Below are 27,162 nucleotides of genomic sequence, written 5' to 3'. Positions count from 1 at the left end.
AAAATGTATCTATTTCTTTTTTTTGGTGGACTTTCAATTCCTTTTACCTTGTTTCCCAATTCTCTGTAAAACTTTTTTGGGTCATCAATAAAGTGCTTATTTTGTACTTTTTCTTTATATTTATCTGTGTATCTTCTAAATTTTTCCACCTATGCTGAGATTTTCAGCTTGCTATTTGCGATAGTGCATGATAGATCCTGGTCTGTTCTAATAAGGCACATTGCTTTTATTAAGTATATCATTTCTTAGAACTTTTGTTGATCTGTTCCCTCATCTATACTCGTCTAAAAGTGGCACTTCTGGTCTTAATTGCTTTATAGTTTTCTCTATAAGATACTTCCATGATGGGATTTGATTTCTCCCCTTCCTTTCCCTCACTACCCTGTGTTCTTATGATAGAACTTTAGCAGTTATTAATTGAGCTGCACAGTAATATATCCTGTTTACTTCTGTTATATCGCATGGATTTCTTTGGACAGTCCTAATTACTGTGTTCATTTGTTTTATCAAACTTCTAACTTTTTGGGTTTTATTGACCTTCTGCAGTCTATTTCTTTAATTGATCTTAATTTGTCTATCTATCTACCTATATTAAATCAAGCAACTCTTCTCTTAGCTCATTTTCTTCTAAACTAAGAACACATTTTTTATGTTCCATTTCCTGCGGGCAGTCTATAGAAGTTTTATAGCATCTTCCTGTGGCACATTCTCTTCAGTTTCATCCTGTCCCTCCATTGCTCTGTTATATGGGAACTCAATGGCCTATCACTCCTCAACTAGCTTTTCTGAGAAAATTGTTATATGTATATTGAAATATCAAAAATATAAGTGAAAGGATGGATTTTCTCTATCAGTGTCAGTGACACAACAGGGAGCACTTGCCTTTGGAGCAGAAGGCTGTGCTTTCCAATCTTACACCACAGAGATTGACTGTTGATACTGTAGTTCAGTATAAAGGGGTGTGGCACTCCTGAGTATACCATCCTTTGGATGAGACACTGAACTGAGGCTCCATCTGTCTGACTTAGCGGTGGCTCAGGTGGATGTAAAAGATCCCACAGCACCTATCAGACTAAGTAAGGGTACTTTATTTTACACTATTTATATAATATCAGTCTAACATTATTTATAATCATCTTTTTTACAAAATTACATCACACAAAACAAAATATTGTACTTCAAACAGTTATTCCCCTCCACTCTTTTTGCCACAGCCATATTCTTATTTTACTTAATATTTCCGCTAAGTTCCATTTCTTATTAAACAATGATTCTTTCACCCTAGCCTCACATATATTTCAAATAACCCTAAACAAAATTGTGTCTATTTTTTTGTCTAATTTATCGTATATTTTGTATTTAACCCCTTAGTACCTGTAGAAAATCATACTAATCTATCTTATTTGTATTTTCTAAAGAAGACGACTCAGAAATTTTATTCCACAACTTCTTTACCCAGTGACACCCTAGAAATACATGCTCTGTTGTCTCTCTCATCACAAAATAAATATCTTTGCAAATAAACTTTGTATAACATATTAACTTTAACAGGTAACCTTTTATACACAGTCTCCACAAAAATCTTGATGTTGTACATTTCTGAATATCTTTTTTTATCCTTAATTGCATGAAGAACTTCATTATGCAATCCTTCTCAAGGGTTTTCCCCATCTTTCCTAGACATGTTAGTATTCCTATTAACAAGCCCTGACATTCTTATTTTACTTTGATATTCTATAATTTCCTCTCTTTCATAACTCCCTCTTCCATCACTCTCCATAATTACTTTTAAATATATCTGATACTAAAAATATAACAATTTCATCTTTTTCACCCAGCATTTTAAATAAATTCATATAAGCCCCATAAACAAGTGAATTAATTAAGCCTAATCCACCATCTTTCTGATTCATGTATAAAACATCCCTCTTAACAGGACTTAACCTACTAACATAAAAACAAAAAAGAACAACTGAGTTAATTTAAAACACCTTTGACTTATACAGCATGCTAAATACCTTCCAGAACCTCACTACACTAAGATTTTTTTCAACCAAACCTTTCTTTTGATCATAAATTACTTCCTTCTTTTAAAATCTGAGTCCTAATACATTTACTTTGGTATTTACACATTTAATACTTCTATAGCCCCTACTTTACCTAAACCATAACTCTTTTCTTTGGTTAATTCTAAACCTACTTCCCCCAAGCAATCACAAACACATCTAATAATTCTAACCATACAACCTTCTTTTGCTATATCATCTGCATATGGCAAGAAACCTGGAATATTCGCACAATTGTTTAAAACATACTTTCAAAAGTCCTAATTAACATCATAGTTATCACTACATTCATAACTAAAGAAAACAAATTTCTACTCATAGGACTACCTTACCGCAGATCTCTGTTCATGTTAATACCTGATCCTAACCAGCTATTAACTAATATCTTCACTTTGGTATTTTTATACACAGATTATACTTCTTTTATAATTCTCCCATCTACACCATACTTCCTTAGAACACCCCATAAACATTCTAGCATCTCCAAATGCTTTCTTAACATCAGCTACTAATAATTTTAATTCTTCCTTTCTATTTACTACTTCATCTACCGTTTCTCTTACAACAAATAATAAATCCTTACTGCACTCTCCCTTAATACAAAAAATACCTTACACCAAAAGTTTTTCAATAACCTCATTCAATCTAGTTTGTAATTATTTCATGAAAATCATATAATCCATAGTATTTAATGTTATTGGACTTCACTTCTTAATTCTTTCACACTTCTTTTTCCAAATAAATTTAATAAGTCCTTCAACCATATCCTCATCGACTATACCCTCCTACAAGTGTTTATTGAACACAGTAATTAATGTTTTTTGTTGCTCCCTTAAGTTTTTATAAAAAATCATACCCTACACCATTCAAACCTGAAACAAATTCCACATTAACACTATCCAATCATTATCCAATTCTTCCAACATAATTTCTCTCATTAACTTTTCATTAGATGCCTTAGAAACTTAACTCCCCCAAAAAAGAAGTTATGTACTTACCATAATGTTCCATGTGAGTTGTTCATCTTGCCTTCATTCTTACTGATGGGTTCAGAGCTGATCCTCGGCCAAATGCAAAAGCTTGAGGTCTTCAACCAGCTCATGACTTGTTCCCTATCCCATGATGCATTTGTGCTTCCCTTGGATCATGTTTGCTGCCAACTATGGTATAAACCATCTACCAATATAGTAACAGCATAGAATACATTAGAAAATGTCAATCACAGTCATACCTCACCTCAGGTTCTCAATCCTCAAGGAGCATGGAAGGGGGTTGGAGGGTGGGATGTAAGAATGAAGGCAAGATGAACAACTCACATGGAACATTATGGTGAGTACATTTATGTGAAGTTGTTCTATCTTGCCTTCATTCTTACTGATGGGATAGCATCCAAAGCAATTTTCTTGGGTGGCTCACGGGAGTATGTTCTTCAGAACAGTGGAACTAAAGGAAGCCCTGTCCCTGGATGCCCTGTCCACTTTGTAATGAGTGATGAAGGTATGAAGCCTAGACCAAGTAGCTGCTGCGCATATTGTATCTATTGATAATTTGGCAGAAAAAGCAGAGGAAGCGAACACAGCCCTAGTAGAATGGGCCTTTATCTTTTGCTGTAAAGGGGTATTCACTAAACTATAAGTAAAGGAAATACAATCCAATAACCATTTTGACAAAGTGGTTTTTGCAACAGGTGCACCTTTCCTGGATTCTAAGAAGGAAACAAAAAGTTGATCTGTTTTCCTAAAATCTTTGGTCCTGTCTAGGTAGAAGTGAAGTTGTCTATGAACATCAAGCTTGTGCAGCATGTACTCTGCCTTATTGCCATACTTGGGGAAGAATACAGGCAACTCTATAGTCTGAGTGAGATTTGTTTCTGAACATACCTTTGGTAAAAAAAGAGGGATTTGTCCGGAGAGACATTCTGTCATTATGAAATATCATATAAGGGGGTTTAATGGACAAGGCTTGTAACTCCGATACCCTCCAAGCAGAAGTAATAGCTACCAGAAAAAATTGTTTTCTATGTGATATACTTCAGGTCACATGAAGAGGCTGGTTCAGAGAGAGGTAGAATTATATGTGACAGGACAAAATTTAGATTCCACGGAGAAATACGGGATTTAATGTGTGGTCTTAAATGTATAGCACCTTTTAGATATGCCCTTGAGAGTCTGTGTGAAATGACATTGGACCCTTTCTAACCAAGATGGAAGTTGGAGATTGCAGCCAAATGAACTTGAATAGTTACGGTGGCTGGTCCCTCATTAAAAAGTTTTGTCAAAAATTCCAGAATAGAAGCTATTGGAGCTAAATAAGGATCAATATGATTTTGTAAGGCCCATATTGAGAATCTTTCCCATTTGCTGAGATATAGCCTTCTTGTGGAGGATTTGTGAGATGTTGTCAAAATGTACTGCGCTACAGCTGAAAGATTCTGAAGCCTGGCTTTGTTTGGAATCGGATCAGCCAAGCTCTCAATTTGAGGGACTGAAGGGACAGAGGAACAGCCCCCGATGAGTGGGTCAGGAGGTCTGGAACTGGGTCCAAGATCCAAGGCTCTTCCAATAGATGAGGCCAAAGAAAGGGGAACCAGATCTGGCAAGGCTAGTAGGGGGCTATCAGAATGATGGTCCTTCCCAGAGAACTGGCTTTCTGCAAAACCTTGAGTATTGGGGTAATGATGGAAAGGCATAAAGGAGACCTGGAGGCCAATCATGTACAAGTGCATCCCTTGGGGTTTCCCCAGGCTGGAGAATTAAGGCAAAATAGCTGCTGCATTTCATGTTTGGTGATGTAGCAAAGAGATTGCAGCAAGGCTGGCCCCATCTGTGTAATATCCTTTCTGCAACTTCTTTCTTCAGGGACCACTAGTGAAGCAATAGAATTGCTCTGTTCAGCTTGTCTGCTATCACGCTGGACTTCCCCAGGATGTGCGTTACTATCAGAAAGCGATGGGTGGAGTTTGCCCATTGCCATACTCTCAAGGCCTCTCAACATAGGGAGTAAGATTTGGTTCCCCTTGTTTGTTTATGTACCAGACTACTGACATGTTGTCTGTCTGAATTGCAATGGTCCCAAGAGGGAGAGAGTTTTGAAAGGAATGCAATACTAGAAGTACCGCTCTCATCTCTAGGACATTTATATGCAGGTGAGCCTCGTGTTCCTTCCAGGTGCCTTGGGCTGTTTTTCCCTGATAATGTCCCCCCTACCCTATCAGGGAAGAGTCCATGGTCACTGTGGCAACTGGAGTGGGTAGAGCAAAGGGACGACCCATCGTTACACAATCCAGTGTTAGCCACAACTGGAGGTCCTTCTTGCAGGAGTTCATTATTATGATCTGATGAGACATTGGAAAATCTTGAAAGGACCACTGCATGAAAAAGAGCCATTGAAGTATCCGCATATGCATCCAACCCAGTGGAATTGCCATGATTGCTGCCGCCATTGTTCCCAACATCTTGAGAACTGTGGAAGCTGGGGCTTTTTCTTTTGAGAGAATGGTTAGAACCTGTTGTTGAAGAGTGTAGACCCTGTCTGATGGAAGTTTTAAAGTCATTGTGGTGGTGTCCAGATCTGCACATATAAAAATGGTATGTTGGGAAGGCAATAAGACCGACTTTCCTAAATTTATGGTAATCCCCAACTGACAGCATAGATCCATGGTGGTGTCCCTTGCTTAAATGAGTTAATGCCTGGTGGTGGAGGTTAGGAGCCAGTCATCTAGCTATGGAAACACCCAGAATCCTAAACGTCTCAGATGAGTCATGACCACTGCCATGCATTTGGAGAACACTCTGGGGGCTGTCATGAGACCAAAGGGCAGTGCTCGAAATTGGTAGGGACTGGCTCCCAGCCAAAAGTGCAGGTGATCTCTGGATGGTCTGTCCATTTTTATGTGATAATACGCATCCCGAAGATCTATTGAGCACATCCAGTTGTTTTTCTCTAGAAAGGGAAGTATTGACTGCAGTGTTACCATCTGGAACTTCCAACCCGAATTAATGGAAATCATCTCTGGTCACTGCTGGACAGAGGCACAACAAACTAATGGGCACAGTGAACTTTGTTTTCTTCACAGATTTGTTTAGTCTGCTGAGATCCAGAATGGGTCTGCAGTCCTCTGTTTTCTTTGGAACTAAAAATAACCTTGAGTAAGTTCCGGATCCTATCTGGTTTGCGTGGACCAGCTGGATGCCTCTTTTTCCTAGCAACTTTTGAATTTCTGCTGTTGCTTGTTCCCTGAGACTGGGTGGAACGTCTGGAATTTTTCTCGTTTGGAGAGGTGGGGAGGAAAAGAAAATGGAGTATCCTCTGGATATGATGCTTTGTACCCAGCTGTCTTTTGTTATTTTTACCCAGGCATCTGGGTACAAAGACAAGCAACTCCCGACTGCCTCCAGAGATAGACAGGCGAGCCTCCTTTCAGAAGTGCTGGGAGGGTTTCCCAAAGAACTGTTCTCTGTTGCCCTGATTCTGCGGACCCCCTCTGCTACGTGCTCAGTGTCTTCCATTACTGCCCCTTCCTCTGCTTCTGGAGGCGGATTCACCACATGTGTCCTGAAACGCTCCTTGAGTTTTCCAGAACCACATCTTTTCACCCTTCTGACCTTTACGACACGGTCTGGTAGGTGTGGAAAAATGGACTCCAATGGCAGACAGAGTCTTTCCCTCTTGTTCACACCTGTTAAGCATTTCTTTTACTTTGGGTCCAAAAAGGGATGAGCCTTCAAAAGGGGTGATGATAAAAGAAGACTCAAAGAGCTCCACAAAAGAACATAAGTGCATCCAGGAATGTCTCCTAAGAGCTATTCCTGTGCCTGCTGCCCTGCTCGCTCCATCAGCTGAATACAAAACCAGATGCATGGACGAGTTTACTAGGGAATGGAGGGTGGAGTGCTGGGAGGTTACTTTATCGGAGACCTCAGCAGCTACTGAACCCTGAAGAGTATCTCCTAGCTCTTTTAGGAGATCTCTTTGCAATCTAGTAAAATGCATAAGATAATTCAGCGAACTAAGGGCAAAGGTCACTGAAGTAAACCTGCTCTTTCCATATCTGTCCAAAATCCTTGAATCCTTATTCGGCGAATGGACCGATGTCGAAGTTTCGGATAACTCCTTCTTAGTGGCTTCCGCCACCACCATGGCATCAACAGGGACTCCCTTAGTGAGGAAGGTCTTGTCCTGTGCTGAGGTAATGAACTTATTTGGCCTCCTAGGGACTGGCTCTAGTGTATCTGTAGACTCCCACGCCTTTTGACAAACTAAGTCCATAAGCGCATTGAAAGGCGGAGACATCCAAGTGGTGGAGGACTGAGACCCAAAAGCCTTCAGGTAGACTGACTTATCATCAGTAGGGTTGATGGGCTGCCAGCCAACCCTCTGTTTGAAGATCTCTAAGATATCTGTGAATCATCTAAGTCAGTGTCTGAGGTGACAGATTCCTGTGGGGAGTCCAGATGCTTCCTCTTGCATGGCCTCTTCCGAGGTAACTCCTCAGTAGGAGCTTCTGATCAGGTCTCAGAAGAGCAGGGCTCACCCAATGGGGTTTTCTGAGGCTCTGGATCTCTATGCTTTTGTGGAACCTGTGATGACGAGGTAGACACCAGCGCCTTAAGGGGAGAAGCTGCTAGTCCTGATGACGTGGTTGTCTGACTGGACAGTGCTCTCCTCATGGCGTTGAAGGCCCCTCGGCTCCAATGCAAAGGAACCCCTGCTTCCGAGTATACAGCCGATTCCCCCCGGCACCAAGACGGTGGGCTCCGAGCCAGAGGAAGGTGCTGAGCTCACCCGTGCCGTATCCCAGAGAGGCAAAGTCAGACCCGAAAGATTGGTTCAACTATCCCCCGTCAGACCCGACCAGTGAGTGTCAGCTCCTAGACTCTTTGGTTGGCACCAAAGCAGTCCAAGAGGTCGGGTCCAAAAGTCCTGTAGAAGGTCTCGGTACCGATGGCTCCACTATCATCAGTTCTGAGCACTCTGGCTCCGAAGCTTCTAGTCGGATTGGAGGAATAGATATAGGGGGAAGAGGGTTGGATGGTTCTGAAACCCGAGGGGTTGTCCCCGACAAAAGTTTGGTGAACACCAGTGTCTGCAGAGAAGCCTCTGCACCACATGATCCACATCCATATCTGAAAGGCTCCTTAAGGACTGAGAAGATGGAGCCAAAGAAGCTCCCGATTGCAAAACTGGTGATTTCAGAGTAGGAGAGAATGACTCTAGTAACCGGGACCGGCTCCTCAATGTAACGACCATCAGCTCCGATATCAGTGGCGCCCAGGTCAAAGTCTTGTCAGCTTTCGACTGACAAGATGACGGAGATTTTTCTGTTTCTGAAAATCCAGTAGTTGAGGATTTTTTGGAAGATTTAGACTGCTTGGCATGAGCTATATTGACTTGTTCTTAAGTTTCCTGAAAGGAAGATTTAATTGTGCCCCTGACAATCCATTTATTCTTTCTTTCTTGTAACACCCGTGAACTGAATGAGTGGCAGATGGAACATGTTTCCTGTAGATGTAAAGGGCGTAAACAGTACACACAATCCGTATGCCCATCAGTAATGGACATCTTCTATCCACATTTAGGGCATTTCTTAAACCCTGAAGGCTTAGACTGCTTAGCCTCCTTGTCCTTTTCTTGCTGAAACATACCAAGAATAATAAATGGTTCACAGCACAGACACATTCTAACAATTGGCTAAGTTTCTGGTGTCATTCAAAGGGAATCCAGTATCTGTCTGCCTAGGAAGACATGATTGACAAACCACAATGCTTTGCCAGAGATGGTCTGTACCTGTCACTCCTGGGATTCAGGTTACTGGCTAAAGCTCTTGCCACCCCTATAGTGCCTTTTTAGGCAAGGTTCAAAGGACAAAACCACCACTGTAACAGATACAAGCATGCAAAATCTGAAGGTAATGCTACTCAATGCAAGAAGTCTAAACCTCAAAATGAACTCTCTCGAGGCACTCCTAAAAATGGAAAACATCGATATCTGTCCAGTAACTGAGACCTGGTTCAAGGCTCCAGAGAGCACCCCTGCAATACCAGGTTACAACTCTTACCACACTTTTCGGCCACCAAACCAAGACCAAAACACTAAAGGTGGAGGAGTGTCCATATTCACCAATGATAGTCAAACCTCCAGGCTAGTTGCCCAGCACAATGTATCTGAAATTCTCCAGGTGCAACTAACACTAGGTAAGACTGCAATCCAAATTGTAGCTTGCTACAGACCCCCCACCATGCCCCAAGATTCTCACTACATCTTTCTAAACATACTGGAAAATATTAAGGTACAACCAAACCCCCTAATACTGTGTGATTTCAACTACCCTGCCATTAACTGGGAAAACTACTCGGGTACCATCTCCTTTTCCCAACGTTTTTTGGAATTCATAAATTCCTACGCCCTGGATCAACTAATTCATTGTCCTACTAGGGGCTCCAATATCCTAGACCTATTCATTACCAACATGGGAGGTAGATGCTCCACACCAGTGGTCACCCCCTCATTGGTCAGGTCTGACCATAAGCAAATCACCCTTGACATCCACATCCTACCCTCATCCCCCAGTAAGGAAACCTCCTTTAAAAACTTCTCCAAAGCCAACTTCATGCTACTTTAGTCAGAAGTGACAAACTTCATGACACTCATGCAGACGGGATCTGAAAGTTCGACTGCAGAATCCTACACTAAGGCACTGTACGAGTATATCCACTTGTGCATGAATCGTGCCATCCCAAATAGAACCAAGATGCTCTTCTCCAGGAAAAAGGAAGCCAATCTGGTGGTCCCCTGCTATAAACAAACTATACAACAAAAGGAAGAAACTGTTGCAGAAAAGAGGAAAATCCCATGATGCAAAAAACTCCCTCACCAGCCTCAGTAAGAAGCTGAGATAACTCAAAAAATCCTCAAAAGCTAGTTACGAAAATAAAATTGCCAAAGATTCCACAGACAACCACAAGGCATTCTATAGTTATGTCAAGAATCTAAATGGCAATGGTCAGATCTGCTTTGAGCTACAACAGAATGGTATTAAATATACTGATCCCAAGGATATTGCCAATATCCTGGCAGATCAATTTAATGCCAACTTTGCCCCCCTTTCACCCCCTAAAGGGCCCATCTCAATACCAAAAGATTGCCAAATTCCGATAATCACGGCCACACAGGTAGAAACCGCACTCTCCAAAGCTAAGAATACAGCATCCAAGGGACCAGATGACATCCCAGGCTGTGTACTACATGAACTACAAAATGAACTGGCACCTCACCTAAGTGTCATGTTTAATCATAGCCTCACCTCAGGCTTCATGCCCACTGAGTGGCGCACAGCTACAGTTATCCCACTCCACAAGGGGGGATCCACCTTGGATCCCAGGAACTACTGTCCCACCAGTATGACAAGCCTGATCTGCAAGGGCATGGAACACATTATCATGGAACTTATAAATAAAGACACTGGCAACCTTCAAACACTGGACCCCACCCAGTTTGGGTTTGTGAAGGGCCAATCATGTCTCCTGAACCTGATTGACTTCTTCAAATCAGTCTCCAGAGCTGTGGACGAGGGTAAGCAGGTCCACACAGCCTATCTGGACTTCGCCAAGACCTTTGTCACCATCCCCCACTCTGGAATCATAGATAAACTTACTAAGCTGGGCATAAATCCCTACGTCACTTGATGGGTTGCCAACTGGCTTACTGACAGAACCCAGACTGTAAAAGTAGCAGACTCCAAATCCAGCTCCAGACAAGTGACAAGTGGAGTACCTCAGGGTTCAGTCCTGGGAACACTCTTGTTTGGCATCTACTTCTCTGAAGTACAGGCCAACACTAAGGGACTCTGGCTAACAAAGTTTGCAGATGACTGCAAACTGGGAGCCATGACTGAATCCAGAAATGATGTGGATATTCTACAAAAGGGCCTTACAGAAACAGATGCCTGGTGCCAGAGCCTTGGGCTCAAGCTTAATGCCAAGAAAAGTATAGTTATCCACTTTGGAAAAAAACATGTACCCATGAATTACCACATAGGTGGCAGTACACTAAACATCGAAAGTGTGATGAGAGACTTAGGGACACAGGTGGACAGTGGTCTCACTTTCGATAACCACATCGCCACAACAGTCAGGAAATCATTCTATGTGGCACACCTCATCACTAAGGGCTTTTCATCCAGAAAAAAGGAGGTAATTTTCCCACTGTACTCATCCCTCAGACCCATTATAGAGTATAATGCCCCATTTGGTATGTACCTCACAAGACATCTGCAACAGCTGGAAAGGCCACAGAAATACCTCACTAAAAGTATCACAGGCCTAAAGCAGGTGCCATATGCTGACAGTCTAAAAACACTCCAGCTATACTCTGTGGCATATTGTCTACTCAATGGTGATCTCTGCTTCACATACAAGGCCATGTCAAACCCTGAGTTGTTGGACATGCTCCACTTAAAGAAATCCCAATCCCTCAGAGCCACACACTCCAGGGATTTAAACCTTGTCATCACAATGAACAAAACATGCTGAAGGGATAAGTTCATGCCCCAGAGACTCCCCATACTCTGGAATTGACTACCCATACTTGTCAAGCAGAGCGCCTCCTTGGCACTCTTCAAAAGGAACCTTGATGATTGGATGGGAGGTAGGAAATTCACCCCGGGAATCAAGTCAGTCACCCTGCTAGACAGGGGTCCAGAGAAGTAAATATTGTGGGAAGAAATATCTATGGAATTCTTATGGCTAGGGTTGTATAGGCCCTACGGCCGATAGCCTAGCACCAACTTATGAACCTAAGCCCTCTAATTTAAAGGAGCTTATGACAAGAATAGATTTTGTTAATTGTTGCTTAGGTCTCTGTTGAAACTGTTGTCTCCCTGTTCTGAGAGACTGATCTGCAAATATACAGAGCTGAGTATATATTTTTGGTTTTAGAGTTTGTACTGTTAGTTGTTGCTTAGATCTCTGTTGAAACTGTCCCCCCTATTTTCTGCTGTGTCTTCATTTGGTATAACTGTTTTTTACAGCTTGTGTGTTATCTAACTCAAGGATCACTTGCATAAAATTTGACCTATTAGTAACAGCCTGCATTTAATTGCTGGAACCTGTGTTCTGAGAGACTGCCTTCCAGACTATCTGCAAATATACAGAGCTGAGCATATTTTTTTTTTGGTTATAGAGTTTACTTATTGCTTAGATCTCTGTTGAAACTGCTGTCTCCCTGTTCTGAGTGACTGATCTGCAACTATACAGAGCTGAGTATATTTTTTTGGTTACAGAGTTTGTTAATTGTTGTTTAGATCTCTGTTAAAACTGCTGTCTCCCTGTTCTGAGAGACTGATCTGCAAATATGTAGAGCCGAGTATATTTTTTTGGTTTTAGAGTTTGTACTGTGAGTTGTTGCTTAGATCTCTGTTTAAACTCCCCCCCTCTATTTTCTGCCATGTCTTCAGTTGGTATAACTGGTTTTTACAGCTTGTGTGTTATCTAACTCAAGGATCACTTGTATAAAATTTGACCTGTTAGTAACATCATGCATTTAATTGCTGGAACCTGTGTTCTGAGAGACTGCCTTCCAGACTATCTGCAAATATACAGAGCTGAGTATATTTTTTTGATTATAGAGTTTGTTAATTGTTGCTTAGATCTCTGTTGAAACTGCTGTCTCCCAGTTCTGACAGCCTGATCTGCAAATATAAGGTTTTTTTTTTTGTTATTGAGTTGTTCTGTTTAAACTTGCTTCTCCCATTTTCTCCATTTTCCTTCAGTTGGTATAACGCTTTCTTCCAGTTGGTATAACGTAACTCAAGGATCACTGTACAATTTGACCTGTTACTAATTGCCTGAATTTAATTGCTGGAACTGGAACCTGAACCTGACCTGTGAGAGACTACGTGACTATCATATATACAGAGCTGAGTATATTTTATTGGTTATAGAGTTTAATTGTTGCTTAGACCTCTGTTGAAACTGCTGTCGCCCTGTTCTGAGAGACTGATCTGCAAATATACAGAGCTGAGTATATTTTTTTGATTTTAGAGTTTGTACTGTTAGTTGTTGCTTAGATCTCTGTTGAAACTGTACCCCTATATTTTCTCCCATGTTTGCAGTTGGTATAACTGTTTTTTTACAGCTTGTATGTTATCTAACTCAAGGATCACTTGCATAAAATTTGACCTGTTAGTAACAGCCTGCATTTAATTGCTGGAACCTGTGCTCTGAGAGACTGCCTTCCAGACTATCTGCAAATATACAGAGCTGAGTATATATTTTTTGGTTATAGTTTGTTAATTGTTGCTTAGATCTCTGTTGAAACTGCTATTAAAATATTATTAGTAATAACTGGAAGATTTTTAGTGGAAGTTCTCAGATTATTAAGGTAGTAGGTGACCGTCCATTAATTACACAAAAGAAGGGAAGAGTTTCAAAAATTAATTCCAAGTGAAATTAAATATGCCAAAATTCAAGTGTCATAAAAAGGGGCATGGTGAAATGTTTGAACTGCAATTTGTGTGATTTGTCTGTACACTGATGTTAAAGAAATTATTATAAATAATTACTGTATTAGGGTCAATGGATGTTTTACTTGTAAGTCCAAATTTGTGGTCTATTTGTTTTTTTGTGTTTCATGTATGGCTTTCTATGTGGGTCATACTGTATGAGAATTATACAAAAGAATATATGAACACAAATATGCAGTACAGGCAGGAGATGAAAAGAATGCCTTGGGAAGGCACTATAAAATAGTAAATGTAAGGTTGCCTTTACGTTTTTAGTATTGGATGATATTAAAAATGCTGTGAGAATGTTCAATGCTGCGGATGAATTGGGGTGGTTCGAATATTCCTGGCAGGTTAAATTAAATGCTTGTTACCCCCAGGGCTGAACAATTGAGAAGATTTTGTAGCTTATTTAAAAAGGAAGCGGTTAAAACATTAATTAGAATTTAAGCATGTGATTAGATTTTAGTACTTAAGCAGTTTTAATGATGCAACTTTCAGTTGAGACGAAAGCGCTTACTGAAGTTGATTTTTGCAATATGAGGACGGGTATCTACATAAGTTTAAGTTTATGTGTTAGAGTGTTTAAGTTTTGGGGAAAGTTTAGGAGGCATTAAGAATACAAAACAAACTTCAGAAACACGTAAACTATGAAATATAACAATGATGGCTGCTACCACAATCCAAGCAGTATACTTCATAGTAACCACAGATTGCTTAGTTCGTAAAAAATGTCAACTGATTTATTCACCGTGAAATAAAAACCAAACAGTCGAATTAGGCGCCTTTTGTCTTTACCACATCAAAAAGACGACTTCAGATACATCGACGTTTGATACTCCCCCCACTTAAATACCTCAATAATCTATCACATGACATAATCACTTACTTAATTCAGGTGAAACCTTCCAACTTTAAAATTTTTCTTTCAGTCTTTCTTAATAAACTTTAACCATTTTCTATTTACAATACAGTACCCAAGTTGTTTAATTTATCCTACCTGGTTCTACACAACAAAGATGCATTACTAAGATCAACTACACCTATTTAAATTTTTCAATTTTAAAATACATAAAATAGAATTCACTTCATTTATTCCTGGATAAAAACAGGTGTTTGTATTTAGCTGCCACAATTCTAATTTTTCTAAAAGGAGGTTTTCAGGTCTCCCTCTACTATCTGAGCAAACTTGATCTATTACTCGAAACCTGAATGTATGTTCTGTTTTTTCTAATATATGTTTTGCAAGTGCATTCTCCATTTTTTATGGTTTATACTGTATAAATGTTCATACACTTGTTCTTTTAAAGTTCTATTAGTTTTCCCTATATAGAATACAGGGCATTGTTGACGCTTTGCCAAGTAGATAACTCTTGGATAGGCAATGAAATTTCTTCTTAGTGTTATATTTCCTATCCTTAATCCAGTAGCTTTTACCCGTGTCCATGTGCTTACAAAAATTACACATTTCACACTTGGTCATTCCTGGATTTCTGGTTGTGCACTCAATTTTACTTTCTAATATTGTTTTAACATTTTTCCCTTTTCTAAAAATCATCTGTGATGGTTTGGGAAGTTTCTTGTTAATATAAGGGTCACTTTCTATTAATGCCCAATTCTTATATAAGATGTTTCTTAAATCATTTGAGTTAACACTGTATGTTGTCACAAAACTATACATCATAAAGTTACCTACTTCTATGTTATTACTATTATGGGGAATCATATTACTGGGATTATTAATATTTTGCTCAGTCCATAAAATAGGTTTATACATACCCCTACTTCTTTTGTTCTTGATTTTGTCAGTTAATTCTACTATAAGATTCTGTGGGTACCCTCTATTAAGAAACATTCCTTCAAGTTTGTCACATTCCCTATGAAAGTCAGCTTCTAAGCTTATCATTCGAGCCGCTCTCACAAGTTGGCCCTTAATGACCGATCTTTTTTGGTGAAATGGGTGACAACTTGTAAAATGCAAGAAGCTATTAGAATATGTTTATTTTCTATGTTTAGTACTCACATATCTATTATTCCCAGTATCTTTCCTTAACTCTATATCTAAGTAATTGATCTTATTGTCTCCAAAATTCGATGTGAACCATAAAAAATCCGTGGAGTTATTACAATAGTTCAGCAAGTTTTTAGCTGCTTCCTCATCTCCTTTTATGATGACAAAAATGTCATCCAAAAATCTTGTACAAAAGGAGATTTGTTCTCTTATACTAGGGTTATTTCAAATAAATTCATCTTCCCAATTTGCCATTACCAAATTGGAGAAACTTGCGCCACAGGGAGACCCCATGGCAACCCCTTTTTTTGTAAATAAAAGGAGTTGTTGAATGTGATATAGTTGTTACTCAAAATAATATCCAACAATTCCTCTATTAAATTAATTTCACTTTTTGGGGCTCCTAATTTTTACAATTGTCTTGAGGCCCTCTCTAGTCCTTCTTGATGTGGAATAAATGTATATAAATCTTTCGCATCTATCGTCATAAAGTTGTGGTCACCCTTGAATTCTAAGTGGTTCACCTCTTTCAAAAAGAACCACGAATCTTTACAAATTTGTTTCTCCTCTTTAATATATTTTTTCAAGATGGAATCTACTACTTTAGCACAACCATATGTTATGCTATTTCGTGCATCTATGAGGGGTCTCACAGGTGGCTCTACTAAGCTTTTATGAATTTTTGGCACACCGAATAATTGGGGGATACGTGGTGCAACCATACTCATATACTTATACATGTCAATGTCCACCTTTGCTTCAATGAACAAGTAGTTTAAATAGCTCTTTATTCTTGTATAGGCTATGCTAAGCTCATTTCTTGACACCCTTGTATATGTTTCACTATTCAATAAACTTTCCATTCTTTGTTTATAATCCTCTACTTGCATCACAACTAATCCCCCTCCCTTATCTGGTTTCATGAATCTGAGTGGTAACTTTTTTAATTCATTAATCGCCTGCCATTCATACTTTGTAATGTTCTTTTCATTTTTCAACATCTTTCTATTCTCAATGTTGAACCTGAAATCAATTTCACACATTTTTTCGAACAAGGCGACACTACTGTGTAGTGACAGGTTAAATGTACTGGCTACATAAAATTCATTTACTTTACATTCACTAGATCCCATAATAACTGCCAAGTTCATTTTACGTGTTAGTAATTTTAAATCTATCAATGTTTGTGATAATTGCGCTTTCTCTGCAATGACAAACGTTTGACCCTTTGCACACAGTTCAATTACTTCGGGCTCGATTACAGTCTCAGTGTAATTAAAGACTTTATAATCGCCCTGTAAGTTTGTTAACAAATTACAGTACCTTTTATTCGTTATGTCCATATAATCTATCTCCTCCGTCTTCTGTTGTTGGGCTGTTGTTGTTTCGCTCCTCGGGGGGTATGGTTCCAAGTTTGGTGGTGAAAATTTTCACTATTACCACCATTTTGATGTTGGTTCAAACCTTGTTGGCCTCCAGGGTTAAAATTATTTTTTTGATTAATTCTGTCACTCCTTCGTACCCCATTGTTCTCAATTGTAGGTGGATTGTCTGTTACTCTGGTTCCTTGGCCTCTTATTTCCACTTCCTGAAAATCGGGGCCACCTCCTTCCCTTTTTGGCTCAGCTATTGGTTTCCATACTTGTGACGGGGGAGGTTTTGGGTATGCTGTCCCATTTCTATATGCTACTTTGTCTCTCTGCATTTTCTGGACTTTTGTAGCCTGTAATTTTTCCATAAGTTGATTGATACTGTCAAAAGTTCTATTACAGTCGAACTTATATCGGTCAAAATCTGTGTCATTGATTATCTCCTGATCAATTATTTGTATGTCCATTGTTAGGACATCCAAGTTCACCTGATAATGTTTGACCATAAGTTCCAATAGTTCTATTCCGTGTTTGTCAAACATACATATTAATTCTTTATGAAAAGTTGACCCTTCTTCTAAACCTGTCGGGTACTGCCATACTCTCAGCCCTTTCGGGACTATTTTTTCTCTTATGCACTCTTGGAAGTACGCTACTTCTAATTGTAGCTTTTTGTACTTCACTAAAACATGGTCTAAAGTGTCAACAATGCCCTGTATTCTATACAAGGAAAGCTATTAGAAGTTTAAAAGAATGAGTGTATGAACATTTATACAGTATAAACCATAAAAAATTGAGAATGCACTCGCAAAACATATATTAGAAAAACCAGAACATATATTCAGGTTTCGAGTAATAGATCAAGTTTGCTCAGATGGTAGAGGGGGACCTGACAACCTCCTTTTAGAAAAATTAGAATTGTTGTGGCAGCTAAATACAAACACCTGTTTTTATCCAGGAATAAATGAAGTGAATTCTATTTTATGCATTTTAAAACTGAAAAATTTAAATAGGTGTAGTTGATCTTAGTAACACATCTTTGTTGTGTAGAACCAGGTAGGATAAATTAAACAACTTGTGTACTGTATTGTAAATGGAAAATGGTTAAAGTTTATTAAGAAAGACTGAAAGAAAAATTTTAAAGTTGGAAGGTTTCACCTGAATTAAGTAAATGACTATGTCATGTGATAGATTAATGGGGTATTGAAGTGGGGGGGGGGGAGTGTCAAAAGTCGATGTATCTGAAGAAGTCTTTTTGCTGTGGCAAAGATGAAAGGCGCCTAATTCGACTGTGCTTGGTTTTTATTTCACGGTGAATAAATCAGTTAACAATTTTATGAACTAAGCGATCTGTGGTTACTACGAAGTATACTGCCTGGATTGTGGCAGCAGCCATCATTGTTATATGACATTAAGAATATTACAGAACAACATGAGATTGGATTGTTAGATTTCATGCGGATGTACATCCAGGGTTAAATGGTTATGTATCTTTAAAACCAATTCTTAGAGCTCGTAACTTATTTAAATAGTTTTAGTGGTAATTAAACATGTGACTGATTTTACTTGATGTATTGACTGTATAAGAGTTGTTGGCTTTTAATTGCTTTACATTGGTAAGAAGTGCTCAGTATGGCATGAAAACACTGACCTCTTAAATAAATTTACTTTTGCCTGCTGTCGCAGTTGGTCTTGAGAAGTATTTTTTGATTTTCAGTTTTGTTATTCTACAGACCTATCCACAGTGGGTTACCTTTTTGCTGTTCTTAAAATATACTGATACCCTGTATGTAGCATGGTTTTGAAATTATTAATGCAAATATGAGCAAGCAATATTTGAAGCCTAGAGGCACAGAACCCTTGCAGTCTGAGGTACGCTACTACCACTGCCATGCATTTGAAGAACACTCAGGGGGCAGTGGTGAGGCCAAAGGGTAGGGCTGTAAACTGGAAGACATAGTTTCTCAGCCAGAAGTGGAGAAACTTTCTGAATTGCCTGTCCATCTTGATATGGTAGTATGCATCCTGTAGATTTATGGAGCACATCCAATCATTTACTCTCAGTAGTGGGAGAATGGACTGAACTGTGACCATTTGGAATGCTGACTGCATGACATATTGGCTGAGGTGGCCTAGATCCAAAATTGGCCTTAGGTCCCTAGTCTTTCTTGGCACTAAAATAATCTTGAATAAGTTCTGGATGCAAGCTGGTCTGGTGGGACTTTTTGAAAGATTCACTTCTTCATCAGGTTTTGTATTTCTTTAAATGGTACTGGTCTTAGAGAAGGTGGAATGTTTGGTAACTTCCTAGAGTTTGGGGGAAGAAACAAAAAGAGAATATAAAAACTTCTAGTTATTATCCTCTGCACTCTCTTGTCATTCCTGATGGACATCCTGGCTTTGTGGTGCAGGGATAGCTGCAATTTTTCGAAGCAATCCTTCAGGAGTGCTGATAATGCCTCTCAGTGAAGGGACCTCTGAAAACGTGGTTTTGCGGCTCAACTCTAACTCATGAGTGATGTCCATTATTAGAACTCCCTCCTCTGCCTCAGGAGAGAACCCTTGGGATTTCCAGAGCTACAGTTTTTTATCCTCTTTAAGGTTACTGTGAAAGGACCTCTGGAGGGTGGAGAGCAATATTTCAATGGCAGAAAGGGTCTTTCCATCTTGCTCACTTCTGGTCACCGTTTCTTTCACTTTAGGCACAAAGAGTGTTGAGCCATCAAATGGGGAATTAATAAAGGATGTCTTGACATGCTCCACAAAGTCACACAAGCACATCCAAGCATGTCACCTAATAGTAATGTCCATGCCTGTGGCTCTCAAGTGCCTTCAGTAACATTAGAAATAAGATGAAATGAGACGTTGGACAGCAACTTTAGAGTGGTTAACTGAATGGCCAAGTTCTCCTGTCTTCTACAGATATAGACCTAGGGACTTTGAGAGTTCCTTGGTTAAACCCTCTGACATCTTGTGATGTGTGCCATGTAATTCAGTGCCCTCAAAGTGAAGGTAGCTGAAGTGCAAGTGCGCTTCCCAAATCTGTCCAGCATGAGTCAGAGATAGAGCCAGAGTATATGACTGCCAGATCTTCAGGTCTGGTGCAGACAAGATCTGGGAAGTGCTCGGACTTGTAACTTCTGAGTCCAAACAGAACAGGGTAGGAGCTACTTCAAGAAGAGGGGAAGATGCATCAATACTGGGTCCTGTAATGGCCTTAGATAAGGAGGACCCCCATCTGAATCTAGGTCCTTAACAACTTCTTCATCATGTAGTCCACATTTGCTTTGGAAAGTCTCTTGGTTGACCAAAATCTCCACAGGGAGGAAGTGGTGGAAGGAGATCTTGATAACCAATGACTTCCCATACTCTGGAATAAACTACCTATCTATATCAAACAAAGCTCCTCATTAGCACTCTTCAAGAAAAATCTTGATGATTGGATGGGAAATAGGAAATTCACCCCGGGGTTCACCTCTGAAGTTCTGCTCGACAGTGACACAGGAAAATAATTTTCTTGGGTGGCAAAAGCCAGGGTACCTTTTTGACTGGGCTTGTATAGGCCCCAGGGCCGATAGCCTAGTACCTACCTATGAACCTATGACTAACCCTCTCCTGAAGAAATGGCAATTGGAGCCAAAGAGAAACTGGCATCTGGCAAAAAGCATGGCAACAGGAGAGGAGGAGTCTTGGATATGACGAATATTGGTTTAGAGAAAAGCACTGGATCTGAAGACTTGGAGGATTTATGACCTGGAGCTGAGAAGAAGGGAAAACTCCAGCATCAGCATGCTAAGATTTGGATGATTCTCCTGCAGGGGCAGGGAAAAGTCCATTGAGAATGTTTTTCCTCTCCACTATTGCCCAGGTACCACAGTCTGCGCATATGGCGTACTGTTTATCTAATTGTGAAGCCCTGTGGCAGTACACACATTTTGAGGGTGCATCCAAGTTGAGTATCTTGTGGCCACAGACCAAATATATTTTATAACCTGAAGGTTTTTCAGCCATCATTGAGAATCTCACTAAAAAGGGAGAAACAGACAATAAAGACAGTGCCACTAAGTTAACAAAAAGCAGAATAGAATTACAGATAAAAGTATTTTTATAAGTTAGAAAGGAAAGATGGTGCTGAAGCACAAAAAAGTATGAGCAAAAATAGAAATCCTATAAACAACTATATCAAATATCTATAATAGGGGAGGGTATTTAGAGAGTAAGAAGTGAACAACAAAAGAATGTGGTATAGGGAAAAAAAGTCAACAATAAAAAAATTATCTTACATGTTTTCACCCATGCATGAAGCTAGGAGATATGTGTCAATTTCTAACAAGTGTCAATTGAAATACGAGGTAATACTAGACTTTGCAGGGAGTTATTGGTAAGGGTAGGTGCCTGAGCTTGGGATGCAAAGTTTTGAATGACCAAAGATGGATCCTATATTGGATCTGAAGACCCATCTAACTGGCAAGACATTCATTTTTGCTTTTGAAACTTGGTAAAATATTTTCCAGTCCTTAATTAATTTTGTGTGTGTGTGTGTGTGTGTGTGTGTGTGTGAGCGAGCACAGTCTTAAAATAATTGGGAAGAGAGATAGATTACTGATAGTTTTGGTTGTTATACTTGAGTTTGCACTAAATGATGTGGCAGTTTCTTTGCGAGTGTTCTTGAATGCGTTTTTAAATAGTTAGTGGTAGACAACCAATTTTACAAATTACTTCTCCAAAGCAACTGCATCTGTTGGACAAAGCTGAAACAGCTGATTATTAATAAAGACCTCACAGAAGAAACAACACTGTGGTGTTAATGTTTTTATTCATTCATTAATCTCTTTCTTCACTAATTCATTAATTCTCTGTGTACCAGCTTAATCCAGTTCAGAGACATATGGCGCAACAGCTTATCCAAGCACTCAGAGGGTGCAAGGCAATGAAACCTAATGGGGGTTTGCCTACTGCAAACCACACACACTTTAGGCAGTTTGGAGGATTACAAATGTGCCTCTGGTACATCTTTACAATGTGGGAAGAAACCAGACCACCTTCCAAACACCCATGTGGACACAAGGAGAAAATGCAGACTCCACACAGAAGGCCAGCTGGGAAGCAATCTACAGCTGTTACACAGCAATGCTAACTGCTGTACCATTGGGCTAGCCCTTATATCTCAAAATGTTTTAAATGGGTCAACATTTTAAGAAAGCTAGAAGGTGGCACAAAGGAAATAAAAATGGCAGTAATTAATGATTAATTCAGAAATACTTGACTCAATAAAACTTTTAATGAATGATACTGTCAAAATATAGGTTAAGAAAATGAAAAGTTACCTACCTTTATTGTTGCATTCAAATCCTCCACAACGTTTCTGTAAACAAGAATAGAATCTGAATAGTCAGGAACGAAATCACCTCCTTCCACTTCTACCTGTCCCTGTTTCAGCAGAAACTGAGCAGTTAGATTAAGCTGGGATCTCATCTTCTCCTCCCGCACTCTGAAAAAAACAAAACAAAAAAAAAACAATAAGTGTAGTAGGTCAGATTTACAAACTAAGGGGAGTGGAAAGAACAAATGAGTAACAACAATGGAATATAATTTGCCAGTGATATAACTGCATATCAAAAACATTTGCAGTCATAAACCTGATATCTGCATAAAGGGATGCATTTGTTTTCCAGTTTCTTTGAGTCTTGCACTCATGCTATTGTTTGCATAAAATTACGATGCTGCTGTAAATAAATATGTTTAAATCAAAAGATGTTTGGAAGAATTAACAAGCTGGGTGAAGAAAAAAACTCTACTACACTAATAGCAAAACTGTCAAGAGTGTTATCAACTGAGATATAGTTAAAGAACTTTAAAACAACAGGATCAAAAACATCAAGAAAGTAGTCTCAGCCAGTGTCACCTACAAGATGATCTGCAAGAGGACTTCATCTGACAAAGACCTGATTTCTGCCTGCTTTCAGACAGGCTCTGGAAATGTTTTGCTATTGTGAGTATCTACAAAGCCCAAGTTTTTTGTAATATATTATTTTTTCCCTCTCTGCTACAGTACCAAATGGAAAATAACGTACACTACAACTGACTTAGACTCATAAGGACACCTAGCAAATAAGGTATATGATGCTATACATATTTAATATATCAACCTCTAAGAGTAAGAAATCTAGACAAAAATAATGGTGGACAATGGGCCAAAAATGGGGACAGATTTTAAATATTGCTCTTATAAACATAGAAAGTTTTTACTGATTTTTGTGGCTTGTTTTCCCAGAAAAAGAGAAATTATATTCGGCTTGACTATGGAACAATCTGTCAGTCCCACGGTCAGTCCTTTTTCCAGTCACAAAAAGAAAAAGTTAAGCAAACAGTCTTTGCCACCACAACTGACCAGCAATTTGTCTCAGCTGCAACTGAGTGACTCTGCTGAGTTGTACCTCAGACCACTCGTTTTACCCCGTATCCCTCTACTGTAGAATGTACAGTCACAATGAATCATCTTTTGCAGCTGTTGGCGTCCCCTTAGCAGGCAAGGGAGAGACACTTTATTGGACCTGGGAGAGGGAACAAGGAAGGCTTCACTGCTTTTGTCAGAATGTTGTGCTCATCCCTAGAGAAGTTGCTGCCATAATTAACACTGTTGGCCCCATTTATGCTGCCAATAAGAAACAGAAAATTAAACATGTATCTACTCCTCCTCAATTTTTTTTTTTTTTGGACATGATTTATTGGGACTGGTTCAGGGTTTAATTCAGGCTATTTGATCCTTCTTATAAACTAGTTTAAGGTAAAAGAAAGAGGGATACCTCTTTTCCTGAAAAGATTCAAGAGTGAGAACTTGGACAAGAAGATGAAGGGACACACATTACGGTTTTCTCCTCATATTTCTGACTCAGACTCAGAAGAGAGCTCAGTTTCTGATTCTCCCTGTGGAGGTTTTTCTTTCACTGAGACTACTTCCAGAATGGGCCAGTGTTTTCAGTGGGAAGCACCGGGGTTCTCTGTCACTCAGAAAATACTATGAGCTGTTACAGAAGAAAATTCCAGAACCTTCACCTGTTTCTCCAGTTCAGACAGCTTTGGATGATGTGCCTGTGACTGCCTGCAGTTTTCCTGAAAGTCAGCCAGCTGCCCCCAAAATGGCAGATAGGATGTTTAAAGTTCCTCAGTCTTTTTAGTTTCTATATACTCGCTTCACAAAACTGACCCATCAGCTCTATAGCTTTAGTTAATCTACTGCTGCTAAATATTTAGTTAATTCCATTTGTACTCTTTCTGATAAATATGGGAAGACTTAAGTATGAGAAAAGAAGTGTATGCTTCCGCAAGTTTGATTTTCAAAATTTTGAATTGTTGGGCTCATATATTAAAGTTTGTTCTGGCTAATTGTGAAAGTATGAAGGAATGTTTTGGCTGCAGGTTCTTCACATGAGGAACAATCAACTTTAAATAATTTAGTTTATTCTGTTGTACAAGTCAGTACTTATTGTTTACATTGTGTGTATGATTCATAGGTTCACAGGAAATTACTAGGCTACTGACATGAGGGTCCTTACAAGCTTAGCCGCTTAAGCCCAACTGACACCTAGGTAGGTGATACTGGTTGTGCCTTTCTAGCACTTAGTACCCATGTCTAGGAGAGTTGTAGAGACAATTCTTGGCAGAAATTTATGGTTTCCCATCCGGTCTTCCAGATTGTGCTTCAAAAGGGTCATAGAGGTGCTCTGCTTTACACGAATAGGCAGCCTATTCCAGAGGAGTGGAAACCTGTTGATAATTCTTCTAATGATATGGCCACTGGTACTATTTAGAGGAGATTTGTCTGGCTGTGTTCTCAAAGGCTCACAGATTAAGTTATAAATGAGAATCAAAATTCGCCTTTGGATAGAGATTTAGTTTTAGGCCCCTCTGCTGCAGAGGTGATCAAAACAGTTAATGAAAGGGGTAAGCTGATACAGGGAATCTCTAAGATTTTTCAACCTTCCCTTTTCCAAATTTTCTAAGGTATTATCTAATCCCTCAATCAATGTTGGCAAAAAAACAAAATAGTCACAACAAAATGCAAGTAAAAAACATTTAAGAAGAAATGGCAAATGGGTTCCAAAGATAATTCTGCCCCCGCCCAAAAAAAAAAAAACATGGCATTCTAAAAAGTCAAAATGATTATTCAAGTGACCTTGTCACCCTTTCCCACCCTGGCAACCCATTTTCCCTTCCAGAAAGTCTGAATTGACACTTTTCTCTTTGGCAGCAGATAGTTTCAGGCACATAGGTTCTGATGATCATTGATTAAGGTTACAGATGGCAGCAGGAGGAAATTCTTCCTTTCCAGGTATAATTTCGAATCTGATAGACCAGGCTCTTTTATTTCTACCTGTCCATCACATGCTGTCCCAAGGAGTGATAAAAATAATTCCTCCGTCCCAGGTGGGAAAAGGTTTTTAGTGCCAAAGAAAGACAATGCTCACAGACCAGTTCTGGATCTTTCTTTCTTTCCTAAACTTGTTTGTTATAGAGCCCAAGTTCAAAATGTTATCACTTCACAATCTGTTCCCTCTTCTTCCTCTTTCAAGTTTCCTGGTAACACTAGATATAAAAGATACTTATCATCACATCCCTATTCATCCAGACTTCAGGCGTTTCTTAAGGTTTCTGTGAGTCTGGATCACATTGTCAGTTTTTTGCCTTACTATTTAGACTATCTATTACACCAAGAGGATTCCTAAAGTGTCTAGCTCCCAGTTATAACTCATTGCAGGTTATGTGGTATCCACATTTTTCCATATTCAGATGACTTGCTTATCTTTGCAGAGTTTTTTTTTGGGGTGTAGCAGGACAGCAAACTTACCATAACAGTAGATGTTTAAATAACTTCTGCAGTAGCCATTAGCCACTCCTCCCTCCACCCTCAGTGTTTCTTGTTGTGTGGTTTATTCCAGGGTGTAAATTCTTATTTTTTGCTGTTCCTAGCATTGTATTTTCAGGGTTCAGCCTCCCTCTCTCTGTTGGTATGAAAGCTCTTGAGAGGATTGATGCCCAAAACCTGTCTTTTTAGTCAACTCAACTCAAGCTGATTGATATTTTGGGTGTGTGGAAGGTGCCCTGAAGTTTTGGAAGCTGGCTGGCTGTTATATCCTTGGCAGGAGATAACCCACATAGCTAAGACTAATGCAACAGTGATCATGTGAGCATCTACTTTTATGGTAAATTTGCTTAAACAACCATACTTTCTTACTTAGATGATTATGAAACATGCAGCCAGTTTGTATGATACTACCACTGCCTGCATTGCAGTCTCCCAATACATTCATTGGTTGCATCTGTGGCTTATTAAACTTCATTTAGTGACTTGCAGAGATGTCTGCCACTCTCAGGCCCACAGACATGCGAATGCAGAAACTGGTGATAAGATAAATTATTTTACTCTCTACAGAAAGTATAAACCAAGACATAAACATCATTTCATTATTTTAAATAGTTACAGCCAAGTTCTTGCTACAGTGTTAAACAGGAAATGGAACAAAAGAATGCACTCGAGAAATTTTCAAAGGCAAGTTTTTTTTTTTTTTTAACGCTGTTATGGTAGTCACCAATTCACTGCCACATTTAATAAATAAATATATTTAAAATTGATTCAAAAAGAAGAGAGATACAAAATGAAATGTATAAAATAAATTAAAAGTAAACTAGAAAAGTTTAGAGTTTATGCATATACAAATATGACAATGGCACTTACTGAGGCTCCCAGCTTACCAATTTTTGAAATCAACAGCAAATTATAAACTGTAAATTCACATTGGGCGAAGTCTTTAGCCAGATTTTGTAGCTATGCAAAAGTACTGCGTATAACAAGAGATGATCAAATAACTCTTATTGTACATGGCGAGAGGCTAGCTAAATATGTTATGACACAGCAGCACTAGATCACAGATTTCAGGGTGTGTTAAACAAGCTAAACAACCACAATGAGAGCAAGAAGAAAAGGAGATTATGACATATATTAATAAGTGCACGACAGAAAACTGTGTCCACATAGTCACCTCTAGTAAGAAATTGTGAGGTCACCGATGATAACAGATACCAAGATTTTACACGTTATCAGTGGAGGGATAAAGTGAAAATCAGCTGTGCTAGATATGACTTTAGACCAACTGCTAGATGTTGAGAGAGAGTGAGTGGCTGAAGAAGACTAAAGTGAATTGAAAGAGAGAGACT

The 27,162-nt window shown here is 39.2% G+C and overlaps 1 protein-coding gene across 1 annotated transcript in view; it reads right to left on the bottom strand.

The window, feature by feature from the left end:
* CFAP43 (cilia and flagella associated protein 43) overlaps positions 1-27,162 on the bottom strand; it is a 3,581,735-nt gene that overhangs the window by 352,653 nt on the left and 3,201,920 nt on the right. The window contains exon 34 of the mRNA XM_044055952.1: positions 22,279-22,438. Coding sequence (XP_043911887.1) covers positions 22,279-22,438 — 160 coding nt within the window. The remainder of the gene's footprint in view (positions 1-22,278; positions 22,439-27,162) is intronic.

This window comes from Protopterus annectens, chromosome 14.part0 (genome assembly GCF_019279795.1).
Source record: "Protopterus annectens isolate FY-2018-M chromosome 14.part0, PAN1.0, whole genome shotgun sequence".
Lineage (NCBI taxonomy): Eukaryota > Metazoa > Chordata > Ceratodontiformes > Protopteridae > Protopterus > Protopterus annectens.
Note: the sequence above shows the minus strand (reverse complement) of the source record. Positions and strands in the feature narration are given on the sequence as shown.